This window comes from Oncorhynchus nerka, linkage group LG15 (assembly GCF_034236695.1).
Source record: "Oncorhynchus nerka isolate Pitt River linkage group LG15, Oner_Uvic_2.0, whole genome shotgun sequence".
Lineage (NCBI taxonomy): Eukaryota > Metazoa > Chordata > Actinopteri > Salmoniformes > Salmonidae > Oncorhynchus > Oncorhynchus nerka.
In genome coordinates, this window is record NC_088410.1 from 45,708,380 (window position 1) to 45,732,281 (window position 23,902).

Sequence of the window (23,902 nt, forward strand, 5' to 3'; positions counted from 1 at the left end):
GACTTGCCTAGTCAAATAAAGGTTAAATAATAAATAAATAAACAAATGCAAATGCAGCTACTTTGCTGTTATTCTGGCTCCACTTTTTTGACACAAGTTAACAATAGTTGGCTTGCAAGCAAGCAAAGGATAAGAACGTTGCCAGCCAGTATGCCAATGGAACATTTAGAATGAACACCTCGGTTGTGTCCATAGATACAAAACAGAAATACTTAAAGACTGGTGTTTGGAGGATATGTTGGCACGGTTTGCCTAACAACACCCGTGCCAATATATCCTTCAAACACCAGCTTCTCGGGCATTATCACGTAATTCATACTCATACAATGTTTCCATTAACCCTCAGATTACCAACACATTTTATATACATTGATTAACGACGTGGGTCATTTTGACCCCAAGAAGAAATTATTGGATAAAGCAAGAATCACAGCAAAATATCAAATGATTTCTTATCAAAACATCAACCGGTCAGTCACTCCTACATTTTATTCATTAAAGTATGTCCACACATACATGAAAATGACTTCCCTATTCCCTATTGTCACACAAATTAATGTTGTAAATTATGCAACTATAGGTGGTCTCAGTGGTGTGTGTGTGTGTGTGTGTGTGTGTGTGTGTGTGTGTGTGTGTGTGTGTGTGTGTGTGTGTGTGTGTGTGTGTGTGTTTACGTGCGAGCGCACCCTTTCCATGCATGTGAGCGCGCGTATGCTGGGGTTCTAGGGAAGCGCCGTCACTCCCCAACCATTATGCTGTCGCCTTCAGCAATGTTTGGTGCGCTGCTATATGGCAAGAGTAGCCTACAGTTCCAAGGATTTTCGGTGACGCGCATGACCACTCCAAATAAGACCTTCGTTTAGTCTGAATAGCGCCGCACAGTGTAATAGACACAGTCATTGAGAATAACCTACATCCAATATCCCCTGCCAGCCAGCATACCCCAGACTCTTGTCCGGCTGTAGATCAACGCGAACATGGCTCAAGGTAAGATTTTAATAACTAGACTATTTATAATGTTATATTGAAAATATTGTATATCAGCGAATCGTCTTCTGTAGTGCTTGCATCACCCAATTGACTGCTTATTTGAACGTAACTTTGAACTTGATAGCGACTATGAATGACATGTTTCTGTTTCATAAACAGTATGCTAAAACAACAAATACATTTTTTTGCAATATCAACAAAAATGTAGACTACAAAGTGGCAGACTTTCTTTGTTTCTGACTCATTCTCTACCTGTACATGACCATCTGATCATTTATCACTCCAGTGTTAATCTGCAAAATTTTAATTATTTGCCTACCTCCTCATGCCTTTTGCACACAATGTATATAGACTCTCTTTTTTTTCTACTGTGTTATTGACTTGTTAATTGTTTACTCCATGTGTAACTCTGTGTTGTCTGTTCACACTGCTAAACTTGTTCTCAACTAGCCTACCTTGTTAAATAAAGGTGAAATAAAAAATAAATAAAACAATTCTCAAGTAACATATCCTACTAAAGTAGCGCATGTTATTGTTATTGTTATGTTATTGCTTCCAAAAATAAATTACTCCATGCAGGGCTGAGCCACAACTTGGTTCCTAAATATTTGAAGAATTTAGAGCATTTCCATATTGCCTTATAAGTGTAACAGTATTACTTTAGACCGTCCCCTCGCCCATACCCGGGCGCGAACATCCGTTACATAAGGCTATTGGAGAATAATTGCTTTGTTTGGAAAAAAAACGCTAAAAACTGAAGAGGCAAAGTGAAATCTGACCCACCCCCCACCATAGATGAATTATGACAGCAAATAGTTTTGCTGGTTGTCATTTGATGACCTAGGATATGCTATAATGGTGTGAAAGTCCAGCAACAAATATTTTCCTATGGCCAATGCTTAAACCATAACTACCAACTTAACATGGTGCACACACAGTAGACAGAGCTATGAGAAGATGTTTGGTGAGTTTGGGTGGGGTAAATTTTTTCTCTAATAATGCATTCTGTCATCGCATTTGCTAGTGGCAAACAGGATTTACAAACATGTGGATTCTTTTTAGTAGGGTCCAGAAAAATGTGGCCATTTCATGCAATTGTAAGTAATTTAGGCTGACATGACATTATAATCCTGTTTTTTTCTACTACCCAAATGACCTAAAGGAGTGTCTCTGACACTGTCAGACAGATCAATAGAAACGACCTTGTCTTGACCTGGCCCAGGGTCAATAAAAAGAAGGGAGATACAGAATGTACAATATTAAGAGGACATATATATATCGGCTACAATAGGCTACTAAATCAACTTTCCAGTGGCACTGACTTACACAATGATGGAGATAGCATGGATATTCATAGCCTAGGCTTCTCACCATAGCAGTGATGGTCTCAAGATAGGCTTGAGCTACTTTGAAAAACAGTGGTGTTCATCTGAGTTGTTGAGAAAAAAAATGTTGCGTCTAGTGTACTGACAGATTAGTCTTCTCTTTTTAGCAGCAGGCGTTTGCTTTCCAAACGTATTGCCTACAATTATATTTTGAAATTTGTGAAAAGCCTATTGGCTATTTACTGACTGTGTGAAGAGAAATAGAATCCATAAAAATGGAACCCAGAGAATGACAGTGCCCATTCAAGTCCGGACTGGCAGCCATTTTGAGCGTACCTATGAGTTTACCAGTCAAATCGCCAGGATGTGTGCTGCCCAAATTGAGTCAGTGTTTAGACACAAGTAATTATATCATTATGGCAAAATGATTTCAATTCATCAGGGGATGCTGCAGCACCTTCAGCACCCCTACTTCCCGTCGCTATGCGTATAGATCATCATTTGATTATTATAAATATAAAACCGACATTTCATTTTTCTGAATGAACATTTCTGATGACACTTATGATGTCTCTCGCACCTTGTCAGTTTTGTTTCGTATAGCAAACATCTGAAGAATGTTACACCCTTGTGTTTCAGGGGGAGTTAATTGTTGCTAAGGGACATTTGGGCTTTTATTAATAGCAAATGACAGCAGCTGTAAATGCAACCAGTAACTGTCCCACACTACATTTTGTCCTTGGAATGAGTTTGACCCATGCCTATGTAACAGTATAACTTTAGACCGTCCCCTCGCCCATACCCGGGCACGAACCAGGGACCCTCTGCACACATCAACAACAGTCACCCACGAAGCATCATTACCCATCGCTCCACAAAAGCCACGGTCTTTGCAGAGCAAGGGGAACCACTACTTCAAGGTCTCAGAGCAAGTGACGTCACCGATTGAAACGCTATTTAGCGCGCACCACCGCTAACTAAGCTAGCCGTTTCACATCCGTTACACCTAAGCCTAATATATTGACATATACACTGAGCGTACAAAACATTAAGAACACATGCTCTTTCAATGACTTCGACTGACCAGGTGACTCCAGGTGAAATCTATGATCCCTTATTGTTAAAGCCACTTCAATCAGTATAGATGAAATGGAGGACATAGGTTGAAGGAGAATTGTTAATCCTTGAGACAATTGAGACATGGATTGTGTATATTATGTGCCATTTGAACAGGGTATGGTAGTAGGTCCCAGGCCTAAGAGTTTGAGTGTGTCAAGAACTGCAACCCAGTGCATTTGGAAAGTTTTCAGACCCCTTGACTTTTCACACATTTTGTTACATTACAGCCTCATTCTAAAATGTATTAAATATTTTTTTCTGTCATCAATCTACACACAATACCCCATAATGACAAAGCAAAAACAGTTTTTCAGATACAAAAAAGGAAATATCACATTTACAAAAGTATTCAGACCCTTTACTCAGTATTTTGTTGAAGCAACTTTGACAATGTCTACAGCCTCAAATCTTCTTGGGTATGATGCTACAAGCTTGGCACACCTGTATTTGAGGATTTTCTCCCATTCTTCTCTGCAGATCCTCTTAAGCTCTGTCAGGTTGGATGGGGAGCGTCGCTGCACAGCTATTTTCAGGTGTCTCCAGAGATGTTTGATTGGGTTAAAGTCCGGGCTCTGGCTGGGCCAGTCAATGACATTCAGAGACTTGTCCCAAAGCCACTCGTGTTGTCTTGGCTGTGTGCTTAGGGTCGTTGTCCTGTTGGAAGGTGAATCTTCGCCCCAGTCTGTGTTCCAGAGGGCTCTGGAGCAGGTTTTCATCAAGGATCTCTCTGTACTTTGCCTCATTCCTGACTAGTCTCCCAGTCCCTGCCGCTGAACAACACCCCCACATCATGATGCTTCCTTCACCATGCTTCACCGTAGGGATGTTGGCAGGTTTCCTCCAGACGTGCCGCTTGGCATTCAGGCCAAAGAGTTCAATCTTTGTTTCTTCAGACCCGAGAATCTTATTTCTCCCCTGATTGCTTTTCGGCCAGGCGGCCAAGAGTTGGTGGTTCCAAAATTCTTCCAGATTGATAGAGTTCACTGCGTTCTTGGGGATCAAGGGTGATCAATGGAAACAGGATGCACCTGAACTCAATTTCGAGTCTCATTGCAAAGGGTCTGAATATTTATGTGAGTAAAGTATTTCTGTTTTTATTGCCATGATAGTACAAGGAAACATTGTTAAATGCCTCTAAGCTTAAGCTGCATGCTGCATACTACAGCATTCGCTCATCTTTTGGGGCCATGCAGGGCAGTTTGGTTCAATGTGCTTTAAGTAAACAGCTAGGGAACGGGGAATAAGTGTCACCTGTTTACAATGTGTCTCTCTCTACACATGCACAAAGTGCTCGATTATGTTGACTCCCAGGAGTGCACAGTGCTGCCGGTATGAAGGGAAAAACGAAATACCACATTTCCAACAGAGAGTGGGACGGCATTTGTGACACAGTGTAGTGCTTTTACAACTGTGAGAGGGAGAGAGAGAGACCTGCTTCATTCATGACTAGGCTGGGTAAGTTGCTTGTAATAGCTGAGAGAATGGAATTAATTTTTCCTGGGATTTACTGTACCCGCCTCTGTGAATATGTTACTGACTAGGATCCTTCATAGCCCTGGCCTTATTGGATTTATGCTGGCCCAGTAGTTCTGCTCGGCCTGTAGCACGGGCCTTGACGTGGGGGTGGTCAAGGTTAGTCGACTGGAAGCAAAACAAGGGAGGGTAAGCCAAGAGTGATGGCATGATGGAGATGGCGACCTCATAGTGGTACTGTTGCTTCACTCAATGGGGTTTATGTGACAATCCAAATGGGAAGACACATTCCCTACACTCATAGCTTGTACTAATCTTTGTCAATTCATTATTTTAGCAGACTGTAATACGGTGATATCATTGATTTACAATTAAAACAGTGGAATAATCCAAAACAACAATAACTACACCCTACCTACAGAAACCCTTTCAATTCAGATGGCACATTATCTTTCATACCACAATGCTAGAGTGGCTAAGAAAAATGTATTTTATTTGACACCAATGATGTAATGCGATTATGACACGCAGCAATAAACTGCAGTTTACCATCACATTGATTTAGCCTTTGCCTGTGTTGTCAAAAAACAACATTTTGGTTCACCACCTCTCATCTGCTATTAATCTCCGTAATGCTCCCCAGATTATGACATTGATAGATCCATTTTATAGGCCTGTTGCCTCTATGTGTCACGTTCTGTCCTTAGTTCCTTTGTTTTGTCTTTTGTTTTAGTATGGTCAGGGCGGGAGTTGGGTGGGTTGTCTATGTTAGTTTGTCTATGATTTTCTATTTCTGTGTTTGGCCTGGTATGGTTCTCAATCAGAGGCAGCTGTCAATCGTTGTCCCTGATTGAGAACCATATTTAGGTAGCCTGTTTTCCATTGTGTTTTGTGGGTGGTTATTTTCTGTTTAGTGTTGTATTGCACCTTACAGGACTTTTCGTTGGTTGTTTATTGTTTTGTTTTCAGTGTTCGGCAAAATGTAGACGATATACTATCCCGATGGTCTTAAACTCCATAAATGTTAGCGCCCTGACATTCTTCAAGAAGTAGCATCCTGGCCAGGGTGTACAAGCACCCTAAGGAAAGCAACCTTAAAGAAGATATCTCTGATCTCTTCATCTTCTTAGTTGTTTGTGTGAAAAAGACGCGTTATGTTGTCCTGTAGGCAATTAGGATGCGACCCAATATAGTGTGTTTAGCTTAACACTTGAAATGTTAAACAGGGGTCAGTGTTAAAACACCAAGCTATAATGCACCATGCAAATAAAAACAAACATACAGAAACACTTGTCAGTCAGTGTTTAAATGGGCGTAACCTTTGGCACCGCACGTTCATTTTCCATCAAGTTTTTTCAATGCCCAAGATTGTTTAACATCACACTGTCTTGTCTTGAGGAAGCAGAGGGACTGTAGTTCTTCCTACTGTATAAACAGGACATCAGAAGGTGGGATTATAGTCACAACCGAGGCCGGGGGATAAGGACGAGCACAATATTTGCTTGCGCACTTCGCCTAGCAGGCAGTGACAAAAGAAATGTACGTTGTCTCATTTTCTCTGTGTAAAACATACCTTAAAAAAAAAAAAAAAAATCAATAAAAGTGTTGAGATGGGGGAGCCAGGAGCAATTGGAAGAGCCAAGTTGGCTGAAGACAGAAAGTCTGTATAGACCCTACTGTCCTAAAAGCAAGGGGAGGGTTGGCCCACCACTGAGGCGCCAAGATAGCCATTCAATAAATGTTATTCGTATAGCGCTTTTTACAAACACATTTGTCAGAAAGTCTTAAACCATACTATAATAAAGGTGGGCCTAGAGTATACCCTCAAAAGAACAAACAGAGGAACTTTCGAGCAGAATTCTGTTCCCTTGTAACTGGCTGGGTAGATGTTAAGAGGTCAATCCTGAGGTCATTCCACTCACGAAGTCCTCTCTCTTTCTCATCCATCTCCCAGCACTGGAAATTGCCAGATGGGACCTGGAATGTGAGTTCAACAACACAGACCACCGTACGGAGCTCAACGGGGTGGAGCAGCTGATCGTTAGAAGGGGCCAGCCGTTCACCATCAACCTGCACCTCCGCTCGGGGGGATACCAGCCTGGCGGCAGTGCACTCGACCTCACCGTGGAGACAGGTAACTGTGTTTTCACTGGGTTGTTAGTTGACATCAATTCAGTGTGAAAGGCGCTAGCTCAATGTTGTTTAATGTTGTTTAAAAATCATAGGTTAAAACAATACAAAAATAGAGCATAGTCTGTTGTTATGGTGCTACACACTAAGGAGCAGCGCACGCATGAGGTATTTTCAAATGAGCAGATTTAGACTTGATCCCCACTCAACTTTGTTTCCACGTCATTTAAAAAATATGGGATCAACACAGACAACCAACTTTTAACCTAAATCCAATGTCATGGTGACAGGTTTTTTGTTGATTTTTACGTTGAATTCACATTAATTGACCACTCAACCAAATGTAAATAAAAAACGTTCGTTGAACTGACGTCTGTGCCCAGTGGGGAGACGTTGCTGCCATGCCCAATAGACTGTTTTAATTTAATCAAATACAAATTTAAGCAGGTATTCACCCTGGCTATTTAAATGTCCTTACATATTTTGGAGCTAAGTTTCTGTTTAGATTTTGAACAGGGAATTGAGAACATTTTTTAACTGGGTCTTGTCAGGAAATGTCAAAGGTACTATGGAAATGCATAATTGTGTGTTTCTATTGGCACTGGGACCATGTTTATTTTCTACAATGGCAATTGTGATCTAGAAGACAATAGGGAGGAAGAAAATATGATGGTGAAATCTAATGTTGTTTTAAGTAAAGGGAAACTGTTTTAGCCTGGTCCAATTGTCAGTGATACCAGTATTGAGCAGAATAGTTAGTTGCCTCCTCTACCATTATTTACCCTCAGGGTTGGGTATGTTACTTTCGAAATATAATCTGTTACAATTGCTAGTTAATTGTCCCAACTTTTTATCAGTTACGTAACTTTTGGATTACCCAAACTCAGTAATGTAATCTGATTAGTTTCCATTACTTTTGGATTACTTTCCCCTTTAGCGGCATTAGAAGACCTAAAGGATCCATAAAACTAATTTGGTGTGTCATCATAGTGGTCTCTGACTTGTGGCCAGACTCGCTCAGATGGAACAAACTTAAACTTGCACCTATTTTCAATGCTGAATTGAATGTCATTGAGAAAACAGAAAGGTGTCAATGTATTCTTTTTCACAAACATCAGTTCTGTGTTTCAACGGTGACTATTCCATCCCTGTCCCTTTCTCTCCTCCATGTCTTCTTCCAGGTCCCCAGCCCAGTGATCAGTATGGCACACGGGCCTCCTTTGGTCTGATTGACCAAATCGACACCTCCCGCTGGAGTGCCGCAGTCACCAGTCCCCCCGGGTACATGGTGTCCCTGTCCATCTGTTCCCCCCCGGACGCGCCTATCGGACGCTGGCGCTTGACCCTGGGTCAGGGGGGCTTGGTGGAGTTTGTGCTGCTATATAACCCTTGGTGCACAGGTGGGTAAACATTCCTTGAGTCATGCTCTCTGCGAGTGTATCCATTCAGTGTAGTGGGGCCTATGTACAGTACAGCGAGGGAATGCCTTAGATGTCTCTATTACATAGACAGAGAACATGATCAATGGAGAGATTCGGGCTTATAGCAGTGGAAGGATCACAACGTGTGGAGAACAGGATGGATGGGTGGTAGTTTGGGAGAGGATATGATGATCATGAATGGGGATGGATTTTTTTGCCCTACTATGTGCTATATCTACAATACATGTTTCACTTAGAAATTGTGTCCCAATTGGCAACAAAGTAAATAAACAGCAGGTAGTCTCATTAATTAGAGACAATTCTACCATGCATGTTTGAGCCAGCAGCATACCATTCTGCATCCCACTGCTGGCGGTGTTCTACATTCTCAATCTGGTCCTCATTCCATCATGGCCACCTAATCATCCCCAGCTTGCAATTGGCTCATACTTTCTTCCCTGTAACTATTTCCCAAGTTGTTGCTGTAAATGAAAATGTGTTCTCAGTCAAGTTACCTGGTTAAATAAATATTGCAAAAAAGGGCATTTTAAAGCTACACTCAGCAAATGGCATTGCCACGAGCAGCACCGCAGATATTGAGATGAGAGAGAATCAAGACTTTGCTCTGACACAGTATCTGCACATGTGCATGGTTAGTTTTATGCAGTTCACAGCCTGGTAACCAGCGCACCAAAACAGAGGAGAAGTTGAGCTTCGCACTGTAATGCTCTTAGTTGTTGCGGAAGTTGACCCACTATTCTGTTTATTTCTTCATCTACATCTACTGTGCCATAGACTACTTCCTTATTCAAAGAGCATCTTGCATATCCATTCTCCGCAGCTTTAAAACTTTTATCTACCTTCAATAAACCCTGTGCATGTTGAAATAGTGTTTTCTTACTGCAAGCACATAATGAGGCATCCTTCATTCCATTTACTATTTTGGGAGCTTGTCTTTTTCTATGGAGGACGATACCTCATTACAGTATTATTTGTGTCTCTTGGCAACAGGCGATGTGGTGTACATGGACAGTGAGGAGAAACTGACGGAGTACGTCTTGGCTCAAGATGGTATCATTTACCGAGGCAGCTGGAAATACCTCATCCCTACACCTTGGAACTTTGGCCAGGTACCAACACCAACACAAGTGCTATCAGCTCCACTTTGGCCCAAGCTTACCCCCAATAAGGAAAAATTGTCCGTTATCAAAATATGTGCTCTTAACATTCAAAATAGAGATAGTGTTGCCTATTTACGTATCAGTGGCCTGACAAGTTTGGTAAAAAGGTAAAATAGGGTTCAGAGGAACTTGTGATGGGTGGGACATCCTGTCAACTGCTGACTGGAAAAATCCATTTCCAAATTTAGATACTTCCATTGGTTCAATCAGTGTATGATTGACAGATCATGTTAATCCCACTGTGAGATATCGAGACCCTGATTCCGTTATTGATACAGCTCTGTATTTAATGGGTGTGTGTCATAGTTGCATACTTCTTTTGCAGGTAACTGGTATCCAGCGTCACTAAGCATTTGTGCCTGTTATTTTCAGAAGGGAATCAAAGTCAAGAAGCAAGACTTCTAATCCTTTGATCATTATTTGACCTTTTGCTCACTCTTGCATGTTTACTTCCATTTAGAAAAAAGTTTGGACACGCCTACTCATTCAAGGGTTTTTCATTATTTTTTACTATTTTCTACATTGTAGAATAATAGGGATGACATCAAAACTATGAAATAACACATATGGAATCATGTAGTAACCAAAAAAGTGTTAAACAAAGTAGCCTCCGTTTGCCTGGATGACACCTTTGCACACTCTTGGCATGCTCTCAACCAGCTTCATGAGGTAGTCACCTGGAATGGATTTCCTGTACTCTGTTGTATCGGTTTGCATGTTACCGTGTTAGTGTGCACTTGTTTTTATGGGTCTCGTACCTTGTATTTATTAGAAGTTTACACCTCGCTTTTTGTTTGGGTTTACAGCCCTATATTATATATATATATATATATACACAGTTGAAGTCAGGAGTTTACATACACCTTAGCCAAATACATTTAAACTCAGTTCTCATAATTCCTGACATTTGATCCTAGTAAAAAATCCCTGTCTAGGTCAGTTAGGATCACCACTTTATTTTAAGAATGTGAAATGTCAGATTAATAGTAGCATTTATTTATTTCATCACATTCCCAGTTGGTCAGAAGTTTACATACACTCCATTAGTATTTGTTAGTAATGCCTTTAAATTGTTTAACTTGGGTCAAACATTTTGGGTAGCCTTCCACAAGCTTCCCACAATAAGTTGGGTGAATTTTGACCCATTCCTCCTGACAGAGCTGGTGTAACTGAGTCAGGTTTGTAGGCCTCCTTGCTCGCACACACTTTTTCAGTTCTGACCACAAATGTTCTATAGGATTAAGGTCATGGCTTTGTGATGGCCACTCCTATACCTTGACTTTGTTTTCCTTAAGCCATATTGCCACAACTTTGGAAGTATGCTTGGGGTCATTGTCCATTTGGAAGACCCACTTGCGACCAAGCTTTAACTTCCTGACTGATGTCTTGAGATGTTGCTTCAATATATCCGCATGTAGGACCTTAAATTGGACCTACAGTACAGGTATATTGTCATAGCAAAATAATCCTGCAGCAACATCATTTGAACATTTACATCTGTAGTCAATCTTTCCTTGTTTGTTTTGTCTGTGTTGTGTAGTTTGAGGATGGGATCCTGGAAGCTTGTCTGAGAATCCTGGAAATGAACCCCAAGTGCCTGCGTAACCCTGGGAAAGACGCTTCAGGGAGGAAGAACCCAATCTATGTGTCCAGAGTTCTCAGTGCCATGGTGAGATCACATCAAATGGGTTTCCCATCCTGTCATGCACTACATTACACACTACAGTGCATACAGCAGTTCAACATAGATGGCAAATGGCACCGCTCAAAATAACAAAGCAAATTTCACGTGAAATGAAGAGCCTGACCATTGTTGTCCACGTCCCTCAGGTGAACTGTAATGACGACAAAGGGGTCTTGCTGGGCAGGTGGACCGACGACTATGACGGTGGGGTGAGCCCCCTGTCATGGAAGGGCAGTGTGGAGATCCTGCGGAACTGGGACACAAATGCCTGTCAACCTGTGCGCTTTGGCCAATGCTGGGTGTTTGCAGCAGTGGCCTGCTCAGGTTAGACATGAACGGATAGAAACGCTAACAGCATGTTTACATACTGTATCGCGATGTAGGATAAAAATGTTTCGTTTTGCACAAGACACGTTAACTTCTTGCGTCGAGCCATCCCGGATCCGGGATCGTGAATACAGGCTCAAGCTCATTACCATAACGCAACGTTAACTATTCATGAAAATCGCAAATGAAATGAAATAAATATGCTAGCTCTCAAGCTTAGCCTTTTGTTAACAACACTGTCATCTCAGATTTTCAAAAATATGCTTCTCAACCATAGCAAAACAAGCATTTGTGTAACAGTATTGATAGCTATTGATAGCTAGCATTAGCATTTAGCGTTAGCATTCAGCAGGCAACATTTTCATAAAAACCAGAAAACCATTCAAATAAAATCATTTACCTTTGAAGAACTTCTGATATTTTCAATGAGGAGACTCTCAGTTAGATAGCAAATGTTCAGTTTTTCCTGAAAGATTATTTGTTTAGGAGAAATCGCTCCATTTTGTGCGTCACGTTTAGCTAAGAAAAAAACCTGTATCCAGGATTGTGTAAATCTATCCGCAAGCTCATTAGCATAACACAACGTTAACTATTCATGAAAATCGCAAATGAAATGAAATCACTATGCTAGCTCTCAAGCTTAGCCTTTTGTTAACAACACTGTCATCTCAGATTTTCAAAAATATGCTTCTCAACCATAGCAAAACAAGCATTTGTGTAACAGTATTGATAGCTATTGATAGCTAGTGTTAGCATTTAGCGTTAGCATTCAGCAGGTAACATTTTCACAAAAACCAGAAAACCATTCAAATAAAATCATTTACCTTTGAAGAACTTCGGATGTTTTCAATGAGGAGACTCTCAGATAACAAATGTTCAGTTTTTCCTGAAAGATTATTTGTGCAGGAGAAATCGGTCCATTTTCTGCGTCATGTTTGGCTACCAAAAAAAAACAAAAATTCAGTCATTACAACGCAAACTTTTTTCCAAATTAACTCCATAATATCGACAGAAACATGGCAAACGTTGTTTAGAATCAATCCTCAAGGTGTTTTTCACATATCTATTCGATAAGTCACTCGTGGCAGTTTGGTTTCTCCTCTGTTCAAAATGGAAAAATGAACGCACCTGGAGATTACGCAATAGTTTCGACGGAGGACACCGAGCGGACACCTGGTAAATGTAGTCTCTTATGGTCAATTTTCCAATGATATGCCTACAAATACGTCACAATGCTGCAAACACCTTGGGGAAACGACAGAAAGTGTAGGCTCATTCCTTGCGCATTCACAGCCATATAAGGAGACATTGGAACACAGCGCCTCAAAAATCTGTCTCACTTCCTGTATGAAATTTCATCTTGGTTTCGCCTGTAGCATTGGTTCTGTGGCACTCACAGACAATATCTTTGCAGTTTTGGAAACGTCACAGTGTTTTCTTTCCAAAGCTGTCAATTATATGCATAGTCGAGCATCTTTTTGTGAGAAAATATTGCGCTTAAAACGGGCACGTTTTTTTATCCAATAATGAAATAGCGCCCCCATAGGTTGAAGAGGTTAAGTAGCACATTCTATGAACTACTTGTGTACAATGTGTTTATAACGCCATATGTTAAATCTGTAGTACTATAGTTCCTGAGTAGTACTGGCTAACTGTATATTATTTCTCTGCCCTATCAGTTTCACGAGCCCTGGGCATCCCTTGTCGAGTGGTCACCAACTATAATTCAGCCCATGACACCAACAGTAACCTGGTGATAGAGCGCTATGTGGATGAGAACGGACAACTTGTTCAGAAGTCGAGAGACATGATATGGTGAGAACTCAGGACTATCAAATTGACGAGTGACTGAATTTCCACTCAAAAAAATTCAACACAGAGCTAGAGGATGTTGTGCAGTATATAGTCGGAAAATACTGTTTTTCACTGTAAAAAATGAATAAATAAAAACACGATCAAAAGTGTGGCAGCACAGGCTGCCAAACATTAACTGAAAAAAGACATCAAAAGATGTCAAAATCTTAAAATACAGACATTTACATTAAGAGTCAGAGTGACAAAAACAGTAACAGATATTAACTGCTTTGGCAGGCTAAATTGACAGGAAAAAAATCAGTAATTTCTGATTAAGATATGTGTTTTAAGATGTAAATGAACTGAAACGTATTGTAGAAATACATTCTAAATAGTATATTTTGGGGGTAAATGATTGTATATTTACAGTTTTCAACGGTTATGCTATACGGGGCGGCACCGTAGCCTAGTGGTTAGAGCATTGGACTAGTAACCGAAAGGTTGCAAGATCAATTCCCAAGGTACCAATCTGTCGTTCTGCCCCTGAACAAGGCAGTTAACCCACTGTTCCTAGGCTGTCATTGAAAATAGGAATTTGTTCTTAACTGACTTGCCTAGTAAAATAAAGGTAAAATAAAAATACAAAATCAAAATACAGTCATTTCTGATTTTAAGATGAAAATCATCTTGCCGATTATGTAGAATAGATTAAATTTACTCATGCCTTTTAGCCAACAATCTGGAAATAGTCAAAGCATTCCGGAGGATATATGAGCAAATGTCCTGCTCTTTTCCCAGACAGCAATCTGGAAAGGTCTATTATCCTACAAACGGGACATTAAAACTATAATATCTTATGTTTCACTGAGTCGTGGCTGATCGAAACCACGGATAATATAGAGCTGGCTGGGTTTTTTGTCCATCGGCAGGACAGAACAGCTATGTCTGATAAGAAGTGGGCTGGGGGTGTGTGTCTATTTGTCAATAACAGCTAGTGCGCGATGTCAACACCATAGTGCCCACTAAGCTAAGGACCCTGGGCCTAAACACCTCCCTCTGCAACTGGATCCTGGACTTTTTGACGTGCCGCCCCCAGGTGGTAAGGGTAGGAAACAACACATCTGCCACACTGATCCTCAACACTGGGGCCCCTTAAGGGTGCATGCTTAGTCCCCTCCTGTACTGCCTGTTCACCCACGACTGCGTGGCCAAGCACGACTCCAACACCATCATTAAGTTTACTGACAAAACAACAGTGGTAGACCTGATCACCGACAACGATGAGACAGCCTATAGGGAGGAGGTCAGAGACAACAACCTCTCCCTCAATGTGACAAGACAAAGGAGCTGATCGGGGACTACAGGAAAATGAGGGCCAAATAGGCCCCCATTAACATTGACGGGGCTGAAGTAGAGCTGGTCAAGAGTTTCCTGGTGTCCACATCAGGTTCATTGGTGTACACAACAGCAACAAACTATCATGGTCCAAACACACCAAGAAATGTTATACAGCTGCACCATCGAGAGCTTGGTATGCTTGGTAAGCCTGGTATGGCAACTGCTCGGCATCCGACCGTAAGGCGTGACAGAGGGTAGTGCGTACAGCCCTGTACATCACTGGGGCCAAGCTTCCTGCCATCCAGGATCTCTATACTAGGCAGTGTCAGAGGAAGGCCCCAAAAATTGTCAAAGTCTTTTCTCTCTGCTACCGCAATGGAAAGCGGTACCGGAGAGCCATGTCTAGGTCCAAAAGGCTCATTAACAGCTTCTACCCCTAAGCCATAAGAGTGCTGAACAATTAATCAAATGGCCACCCGGACTATTTACATTGACACCCCCCAACCCTTTGTTTTTACACTGCTGCTACTCGCTGTTTCTTATCTATGCACAGTCACTTTACCTCTACCTACATGTACAAATTACCTCAACTAACCTGTACCTCTGCACATATAGCCTCGTTATTGTTATTTTATTGTTACTTTTTATTTTAAAAATTTACTCTATTTAGTAAATATTTTCTTAACTCTATTTCTTGAACTGCACTGTTGGTTTGTAAGTAAGCATTTCACGGTAAGGTACATGTTGTATTCGGCGCATTTGACAAATACAATTTGATTTGATTTGGCTGTTGTGTCCTTGTAGGAACTATAAAAAAAGAAAGAAAAATATACACATCCAACTTATCAGTTGCAGGACAGAAGCAAAAAGGAACATATCAAAGCAGAAAGGAATGTCCGCAACTCTGGTGTGCTCCAACTTGGATCGAAAGGTTGTCTTTTTTTGTCCGTCTGATTAATTCACCATGGGAACATACCAGAGTTGGTCATTTTTCCTTTGTAGGAACTACCACTGCTGGGTCGAGAACTGGATGACCAGACCTGACCTTCAACCGGGTTATGATGGCTGGCAGGCCATGGACCCCACACCACAGGAGAAGAGTGAAGGTAAGGCATTGAGAATAACACCAACTATAATAACCCCAACAAATACAGAATAGCCCATAAAAGGGCCTGACCCCAATTCAAATGTGTATTGATTCCCCTGATACCATTAAAGTTACGTATTGGGATTTGGTGTAGAAACGGCTAAATCGCTAATCGACATATTTTACTAGTAGACATAAAGATATGCCTTAAGATAAGACTTGAACACGTGTCATTTTCAGTTCTCTCGCAGATTACATGACTTTTCCACTCACTCACTGTCCCTTTCTTTCAGGGGTTTACTGCTGCGGCCCTATCCCACTGAAAGCCATCAAGGAGGGCGAGCTCACCTGTAAATATGATGCCCCATTTGTGTTTGCGGAGGTCAACGCTGACGTGCACACCTTTATGAAGCGCAAAGACGGCAGCACAGAGAAGATCATTAGCTCTGTCCAAGTGGGCCTGAAGATCAGCACGAAGAGTGTGGGCAGTGATAGGAGAGAGGACATCACACACCTGTACAAGTACCCTGAGGGTAGGGAGCTTCGCTACAACAGACAATAAGGACCCGCAATACTTGAGAAGCATTTGCAGTGTGGCAATAGGGCCAGGCATGGCTGGCATCCTATTATGTAGGGTGACCAACAGTCAAACAAGTGCTGACCTGAGGTGCATTCAACAAGGGAAATTGTTTTGCGAACGTTAGCTAACGTTAGCTCACATATTGCATTTGTCTTGTGTGAGCTGTGAACGTTAGCTAACGTTAGCTCACATATTCCATTTGTCTTGTGTTAGCTGTGAACCTTCGCCAACATTAGTGAGCGGTCTGAGAAGGTCGTGAGCGGCGAATATAAGCGTCTGTTTCGGTCTAAACTGCTACTACAAATAATCAAGTGACCATGTGGGCTTTCTATTACGTGTAGTAGGAATAGCAAAGTCATTTGCTGTTTGAATATCGTCGCTAAAAAGCCACAGTGATACTACAAAAAGTAGCTGTTTTGATGTTTCACCAAAACATTTTAGAATGTTAATTGTTCGACTGAAATTGTTACTCCGGGCAACATTTTCGCCGCAACAGAAGCCTTGTTGAATTCGCCTCAGGTTGTGAGTGAAAAGGCGGGGATATAATAAGGGGAAGGAGAGGTAGGAAACGGGAAGCTTGTGGGTCGATGATATGATGACACACCACTGCACCACACTGACTGAAAATGGACAAACTAACAAACACACCACTGTAACATGGCATCAGGACACACTAATGTCACATTACATTTACATTTACATTTACATTTAAGTCATTTAGCAGACGCTCTTATCCAGAGCGACTTACAAATTGGTGCGTTCACCTTAAGACATCCAGTGGAACAGCCACTTTACAATAGTGCATCTAAATCTTTTAAGGGGGGGGGGGTGATAAGGATTACTTTATCCTATCCTAGGTATTCCTGAAAGAGGTGGGGTTTCAGGTGTCTCCGGAAGGTGACATTACACCACGATATGCCACCCAAGACAGCAGATAGGACCATCACATATTATGTATCAATATTTGTAATGGTCTGTTCACTATATGTACAATCTGAGAGCGTATGGAGCTATTTGTGGTGAAGGACAATAAGGACTACTCTGGTTTGGAAGCAAGTTCTTATACTTCCCTGAATGTGTCCGGGTTGATCAGAGGCTATACACAGTATGAAAGCATGTGTAACTTTGAGTTTTTCTTGTGCCCCCAGGTTCTGACGAGGAAAGGGAGGCCTTTACAAAAGCCAACCACCAGAACAAACTTCTGCAGCAGCCAACAAATGCTGGCCTGCTTATCGCTATCAAGGTTTCTGCGGAGATGAAGAAAGGCTGCGACTTTGACGTGTTCGCCGTGGTTACGAATAACACACCGAATGGGAAAAAGTGCCGTCTGGTGTTCGGCTCCAGAGCTGTGTCCTACAACGGAATTCTGGGAGAGAACTGTGGGTTCAAAGACCTGCTCAACGTAGAGTTGGCACCTGGAGAAGGTCAGTTGGCTTTGTAGAATGGAGTGATCAGTCTATAAAATGTATGAGTGTGATATACTGTATCTACTTCTGGATTTGATTATCATTTACACCCAGCTCATTTAGAGTATAAGACTGTGTACTGATGTATCTCTTCATGTTCTTTCACTGTCTAATGCTAAACTGTGTATCTATGTCAATGAATGCAAAATGTCCAGTGGTTTGTGTCTCTGCCTATGTCAACATGGTGAGAAGTTGTGATTTTGTGGAGTGTGTCACTTTCTAAGCTAAATGTCTTTCTCCAGAGAAGCGAGTTCCTCTGAGAATGAACTATTCCAAGTATGCCGAGAACCTCACTGAGGACAATTTGATCCGGCTGGCGGCTCTGCTCCTAGACTACGGCACCCGAGAGGCCTACCTTGCTGTGAGGAACGTTGTACTGGAAAATCCTGAGATCAAAGTCAGGGTACGGTCACTACTGTAACACTTAACAAAACAAGATTTAAGCATACAATAAAAATGTGTAAATGCAATCGTTAACCTGAATAGTTCATTAATTAATGCATGTTTACAGCATAACCAGCGGGGTAGTCTGACTTGGGAATCAAAGTTTCAAACATTTGGTCCCAAGCCAAGTAGACTAACCACAGTTCCAAGAAAACAAAGTTGCCTTGAAGTACTCATGCTAGGACAAGATATCCATGTGAAAAAAATGGTTCTAGCTGGCATCGCAAGCTTGAGTCGGATTTGTATCGATGGGACATTTCTCTAGCCGATGAAATGCAACGTCTCAGAGCATTAAGTGATGTCCCTTACGTTGTAGATTCTTGGGGAACCCAAAGAGAACCGTAAGCTGGTGGCTGAGATAACTCTACAGAACCCTCTGCCAGTACCACTGCAGAACTGCTGTTTCACCGTGGAGGGTTCCAATCTCACCGGAGGACAGATCATCACTGAGAAGTAGGACAACCATGGCAGTGTGACATCTACGTTATGTCCAATAAGGACTGATAATAGATCAAGTCCCATGTATATCAAACACTAACAACAGGACATGTGCTTTTGTGTACACAGTGCACGTTAGTAAAGGTCAAAGGGTATAGCCATTTAGTGTAGTTTGTCAGGTATGTCCATAACCACATGTAATTCATACACACATAATCATCTACTCATCTGGTCACCGAGTGGTGTATGTCCATGCTTTGGTAGTTGGAGTCAATGATAAGAGAAATGTCTGTAGAAGACATTAACGCTTACATGTCAAAAGCAGTGTCACAGCCTTATTAGGGCTAAGGTGGATACTGAATTCCCAGCCATCTACAAATCAAGCAGACTAAAACTATCCAAGTGTCTTGCCAAGGTCACAATTCATGAAGCTTCTCAAAGAAGTGTTTTGATTTGAAAAGTAACGCTTTCACAGCAAAGACTAGGGAGTTGGCTAGGCAAAAGTAAGCTGTTTCACCAGTTAATTAATGTTTGTCTGGATTTATTCACTATATTTAAAATCATTGGGTTTCTGAGAGCATCGCTTTGTCAGAGTTGGATATCCAAGCATTCAGATGGTGGTGATGACAGGGTTTGGTTGACTTGCGATCCCCAGATGTTTGGCTCAATGTGGTGTTACGCAATCGAGACAACTGCCTAGAGGCAGAGAATATGAAGGGATTTGATCATAAAGACAGGTTTGAATGAGTTTGAGAAGCTCCGATGACAGATTTACATATCCTATACGGATGTATGAATATGGTTATTTAGCAGATATTTTAATCCAAAGTAACTTCTAGTTCACACGTATGTATATGGCTGGATGGAAAGCATACTGTAGACAGTGAAGCAATACATACACAGTCCTGGCTGGTCAACTCAGCTAAATTATTACAATCACACTAGCTAAAGACATCCATTGATAGCCAAGGTGTTCATGAAAACAAGATCAATGGTCTCAACAGTTATGCTGAGAATATAGCATGATAGAGTGTTACAGAGGATGTCGATAGAGTAACTTCTAAATGTGTACCTTCCTTAGGCTTAACTCCACGGTGGAACCCGGGCAAGATGCCAAGGTCAAAATCTACTTCACGCCCACCCACTCAGGCCAACGGAAACTGGTGGTCGACTTTGACAGCAATAAGCTGTGTCACGTCAAGGGCTACAGGAATGTCATCATCGGCAAGTAGAGGACCCACCCTGAGCCTGCACTCCACAAAACCCAGTGAAGACAAAGACATAGGGTTGTTTCACAATCTATGCATATTTCTATACTCCAAGATCTCTTTTATCACATATAGATAAACAAATTCTCTGTTTGTTAGGATTATACAGTGCCTTCGGAAAGTACTCAGACCCCTTGACATTTTCCAAATTGTTGCGTTACAGCCTTTTTCTCATCAATCTACACACAATATCCCATAAGAACAAAGCGAAAACAGGTTTTTAGATATTTTTGTAAATAAATGGGGGAAAAAAAAAATGTATTTACATAAGTATTCAGACCCTTTGCTATGAGACTCTAAATTGAGCTCAGGTGCATCCGGTTTCCATTGACCATCCTTGAGATGTTTCTACACCTTGATTGAAGTGTACCTGTGTACCTGAGAGAACTTTCCAGAAGGACAACCATCTCTGCAGCACTCAACCAATCAGGCCTTTATGGTAGAGTTGCCAGAAGGAAGCAACTGCTCAGTCAAAGGCACCCAAAGTTTGCCAAAAGGCACCTATAGACTTTCAGACCATGAGAAACAAGATTCTCTGGTCTGACGAAACCATTTATTTCAATGGTGGAAAAAGTATCAAAAGTAAAAGTACAAATCATTTCAAATTCCTTATATAAAGCAAACCAGATTGCACCATTTCCTTGTCTTTATTTACTTAACGGTAAGCATAGACATCATTTGCAATCAAAGCATTTGTGTTTAGTGAGCCGCCAGATCAGAGTCAGTAGCGTTGACAAAGGACTTTCTCTCTTGACAATTGTGTGAATTCTAACTCTTTGGCCTGAATGCCAAGCGTGGAAAAAACAATTGAATACTTTTTAGAATTAGGCTGTAACGTAACAAAATGTGGAAAAAGTCAAGGGGTCTGAATACTTTCAAGTAAAATTCTGAGTATGTGTAAATATACTTGGCAAATAAAGGAGTTTCTGATTATAACATTTTTGCATGCAAAGCTTTGAAATATAGGACTTTTGTATTTTTGCATATAAACCTTTCATCGGTGATTGTACAATGAAGAGCAACATTACCAAATGTGGCTTGCTATCAGTAATCCTTTGGCAAATACTGAGCATTTTGTTAGTGAGGTCAAAAGGTTCACTTCCATCTTCTTGACAAAAATGAAATAGTAAGACATTGGCAGAACCTAGAGATTATTGGAAGAAGCCAGAGATACAAATCATTCCACAAAACTGATTCAAGACATGAGAACGCACATTGGCTCCATGTAAAAACTCCCTGTACCTGGAAACGAGTCCCGTCCATAGTAGAATTCATCTTGATGAACACTTAGCACACCATGGAATTATTTATATAACTAGTCCCTTCACATTGAACAATCCACAGGTATACTACCGTTCAAAAGTTTGGGGTCACTTAGAAATGTCCTTGTTTTCCATGAAAATATACATGAAATTAGTTTCAATATGAATAGGAAATATAGTGAAGACGTTGAGAAGGTTATAAATAATGATTTTTAATTGAAATAATAATTGTGTCCTTCAAACTTTGCTTTCGTCAAAGAATCCTCCATGTGCAGCATTTACAGCCTTGCAGACCTTTGGCTTCTAGTTGTCAATTTGTTGAGTGAATCTGAAGTGATTTCACCCCTTGCTTCCTGAAGCACATCCCACAAGTTGGATTGGCTTGATGGACACTTCTTACGTACTATACGGTCAAGCTGCTCCCACAACAACTCAATGGGGTTGAGATCCGGTGACTGTGCTGGCCACTCCATTATAGACAGGATACCAGCTGACTTCTTCTTCCTTAAATAGTTCTTGCATAGTTTGGAGCTGTGCTTTAGGTCATTGTCCTGTTGGAGGAAATTGGCTCCAATTAAGCGCCATCCACGGGGTATGGCATGGCTATGCAAAATGGAGTGATAGCCTTCCTTCTTCAAGATCCCTTTTATCCTGTGCAAATCTCCCACTTTACCACCACCAAAGCACCCCCAGACCATCACATTGCCTCCACCATGCTTGACAGATGGCTTCAAGCACTCCTCCAGCATTTTTTCATTTCTTCTGCATCTCACGGATGTTCTTTGTGATCCGAACACCTCAAACATAGATTAGTCTGTCCATAACACTTTTTTCCAATCTTCCTCTGTCCAGTGTCTGTGTTATTTTGCCCATCTTAATCTTTTATTTTATTGGCCAGTCTAAGATATGGATTTTTCTTTGCAACTCTGCCTAGAAGGCCAGCATCCTGGAGTCGCCTCTTCACTGTTGACATTGAGACTGGTGTTTTGCGGGTATTATTTAATGAAGCTGTCAGTTAAGGACTTGTGAGGCGTCTGTTTCTCAAACTAGACACTCTAATGTACTTGTCCTCTTGCGCAGTTGTGCACCGGGGCCTCCCACTCCTCTTTCTATTCTGGTTAGAGCCCGTTTGCTCTGTTCTGTGAAGGGAGTAGTACACAGCGTTGTACGAGATCTTCAGTTTCTTGGCGATTTCTCTCATGGAATAGCCTTCATTTCTCAGAATAATAAAAGACCGACAAGTTTCAGAAGAAAGTTGTTTGTTTCTGGCCATTTTGAGCCTGCAATTGAAGTCACAAATGCTGATGCTCCTGATACTCAACTGGTCTAAAGAAGGACAGTTTTCAGCTCTGCTAACATAACTGCAAAAAAGTTTTCTAACGATCAATTAGCCTTTTAAAATGATAAACTTGGATAAGCTAACACAACGTGCCATTGGAACACAGGAGTGCTGGTTGCTGATAATGGGCTTCTGTACGCCTACTGTATGTAGATATTCCATAAAAAAATCTGTTGTTTCCAGCTATAATAGTCATTTACAACATTAACAATGTCTACATTATTTCTGATCAATTTGATGTTATTTTAATGGACAAAAACAAGAACATTTCTAAGTGACCACAAACTTTTGAACGGTAGTGTACAACTTATTGTTTTCCACTGAATGATGATGCCATGAAGAATTGGGGTGCCATTCCGCCATACTGCCAATGTGCATTCTGGTTAAAAAACAGGCCCCCGGCCTTGGTTCAGTTATTTCAGGGAGGTTTAACCTCATTGAGAAAAGGTAGTAATCCATCATTTGACATACCATGCAAAATGCTAACGTAAATCAGATCCAGGGGGAAAATGCAAACAAATGCAATAATACATTTTGAGCAGGACATCTGGATGTAATGGTCTGGTTCTGGTTAGGTTCTGATAGTTGGTTCTTACAAATGGACCTTGTGATAGAAATATTATGTATTCACCTTATTTGGTGGATATTTCATTTTTATTTACTTAACAAACAGTAAGGTATTTCTGTCCTGCTAATGTTGAGTTTTATGGTGTCAACTCCAGCTTCCTGCAGCTAGTCTGGGTGTCAAGTACATGGGTTTTTACTAGAAATGGCTTGAAGCTGACAGCTGATTGATGTCTCGGGGATAAGAAACCAAATATCCACATTCCATTCTATGATTAGTGGTGCATGTGAGACATATGTCTCTGGTCTGATTGAGCCTGCATTCCATAGACAAGATATGGTGTATGTTTAGCTGGGATAGAGAGGAGTAGAACAAAGGCCTCAGTGGTCCTTAGACATCCTGGCCTGGGAAATGAGGCCAGGGTCGGGGGGTTAAGATAACGCCAGGGGCAGATAAAGACAGGATGAGCCCAAAGTGGCTCATGGTGCACCCCCCCTCTGGGAATGGTGGAGCCAGCCATGGTTGAAGCATTTTTAAGTTTGGTATATAAAGACACAATATTCTCTGTATGATTCAAGCACTCGGTCCGACAGTCAAGACTCTTGGGCTGACGGTTTCATTATTGCAATAATTAATCAATATTAAATAAAGATGATTATTTGAAGAAATTA

The 23,902-nt window shown here is 41.3% G+C and overlaps 1 protein-coding gene across 1 annotated transcript; it reads left to right on the forward strand.

Moving 5' to 3' along the window:
* The first annotated feature begins 775 nt into the window (after nucleotides 1-775).
* LOC115142786 (protein-glutamine gamma-glutamyltransferase 2-like) lies at nucleotides 776-23,902 on the forward strand. Its single transcript, XM_029682520.2, has 13 exons — nucleotides 776-987; nucleotides 6,862-7,041; nucleotides 8,219-8,437; nucleotides 9,470-9,588; nucleotides 11,180-11,308; nucleotides 11,470-11,647; nucleotides 13,330-13,465; nucleotides 15,785-15,888; nucleotides 16,163-16,402; nucleotides 17,598-17,873; nucleotides 18,158-18,318; nucleotides 18,676-18,812; nucleotides 19,879-23,902. The coding sequence occupies exons 1-13, from the start codon at nucleotides 978-980 to the stop codon at nucleotides 20,027-20,029; spliced, it is 2,040 nt and encodes a 679-aa protein (XP_029538380.1). The 5' UTR covers nucleotides 776-977; the 3' UTR covers nucleotides 20,030-23,902.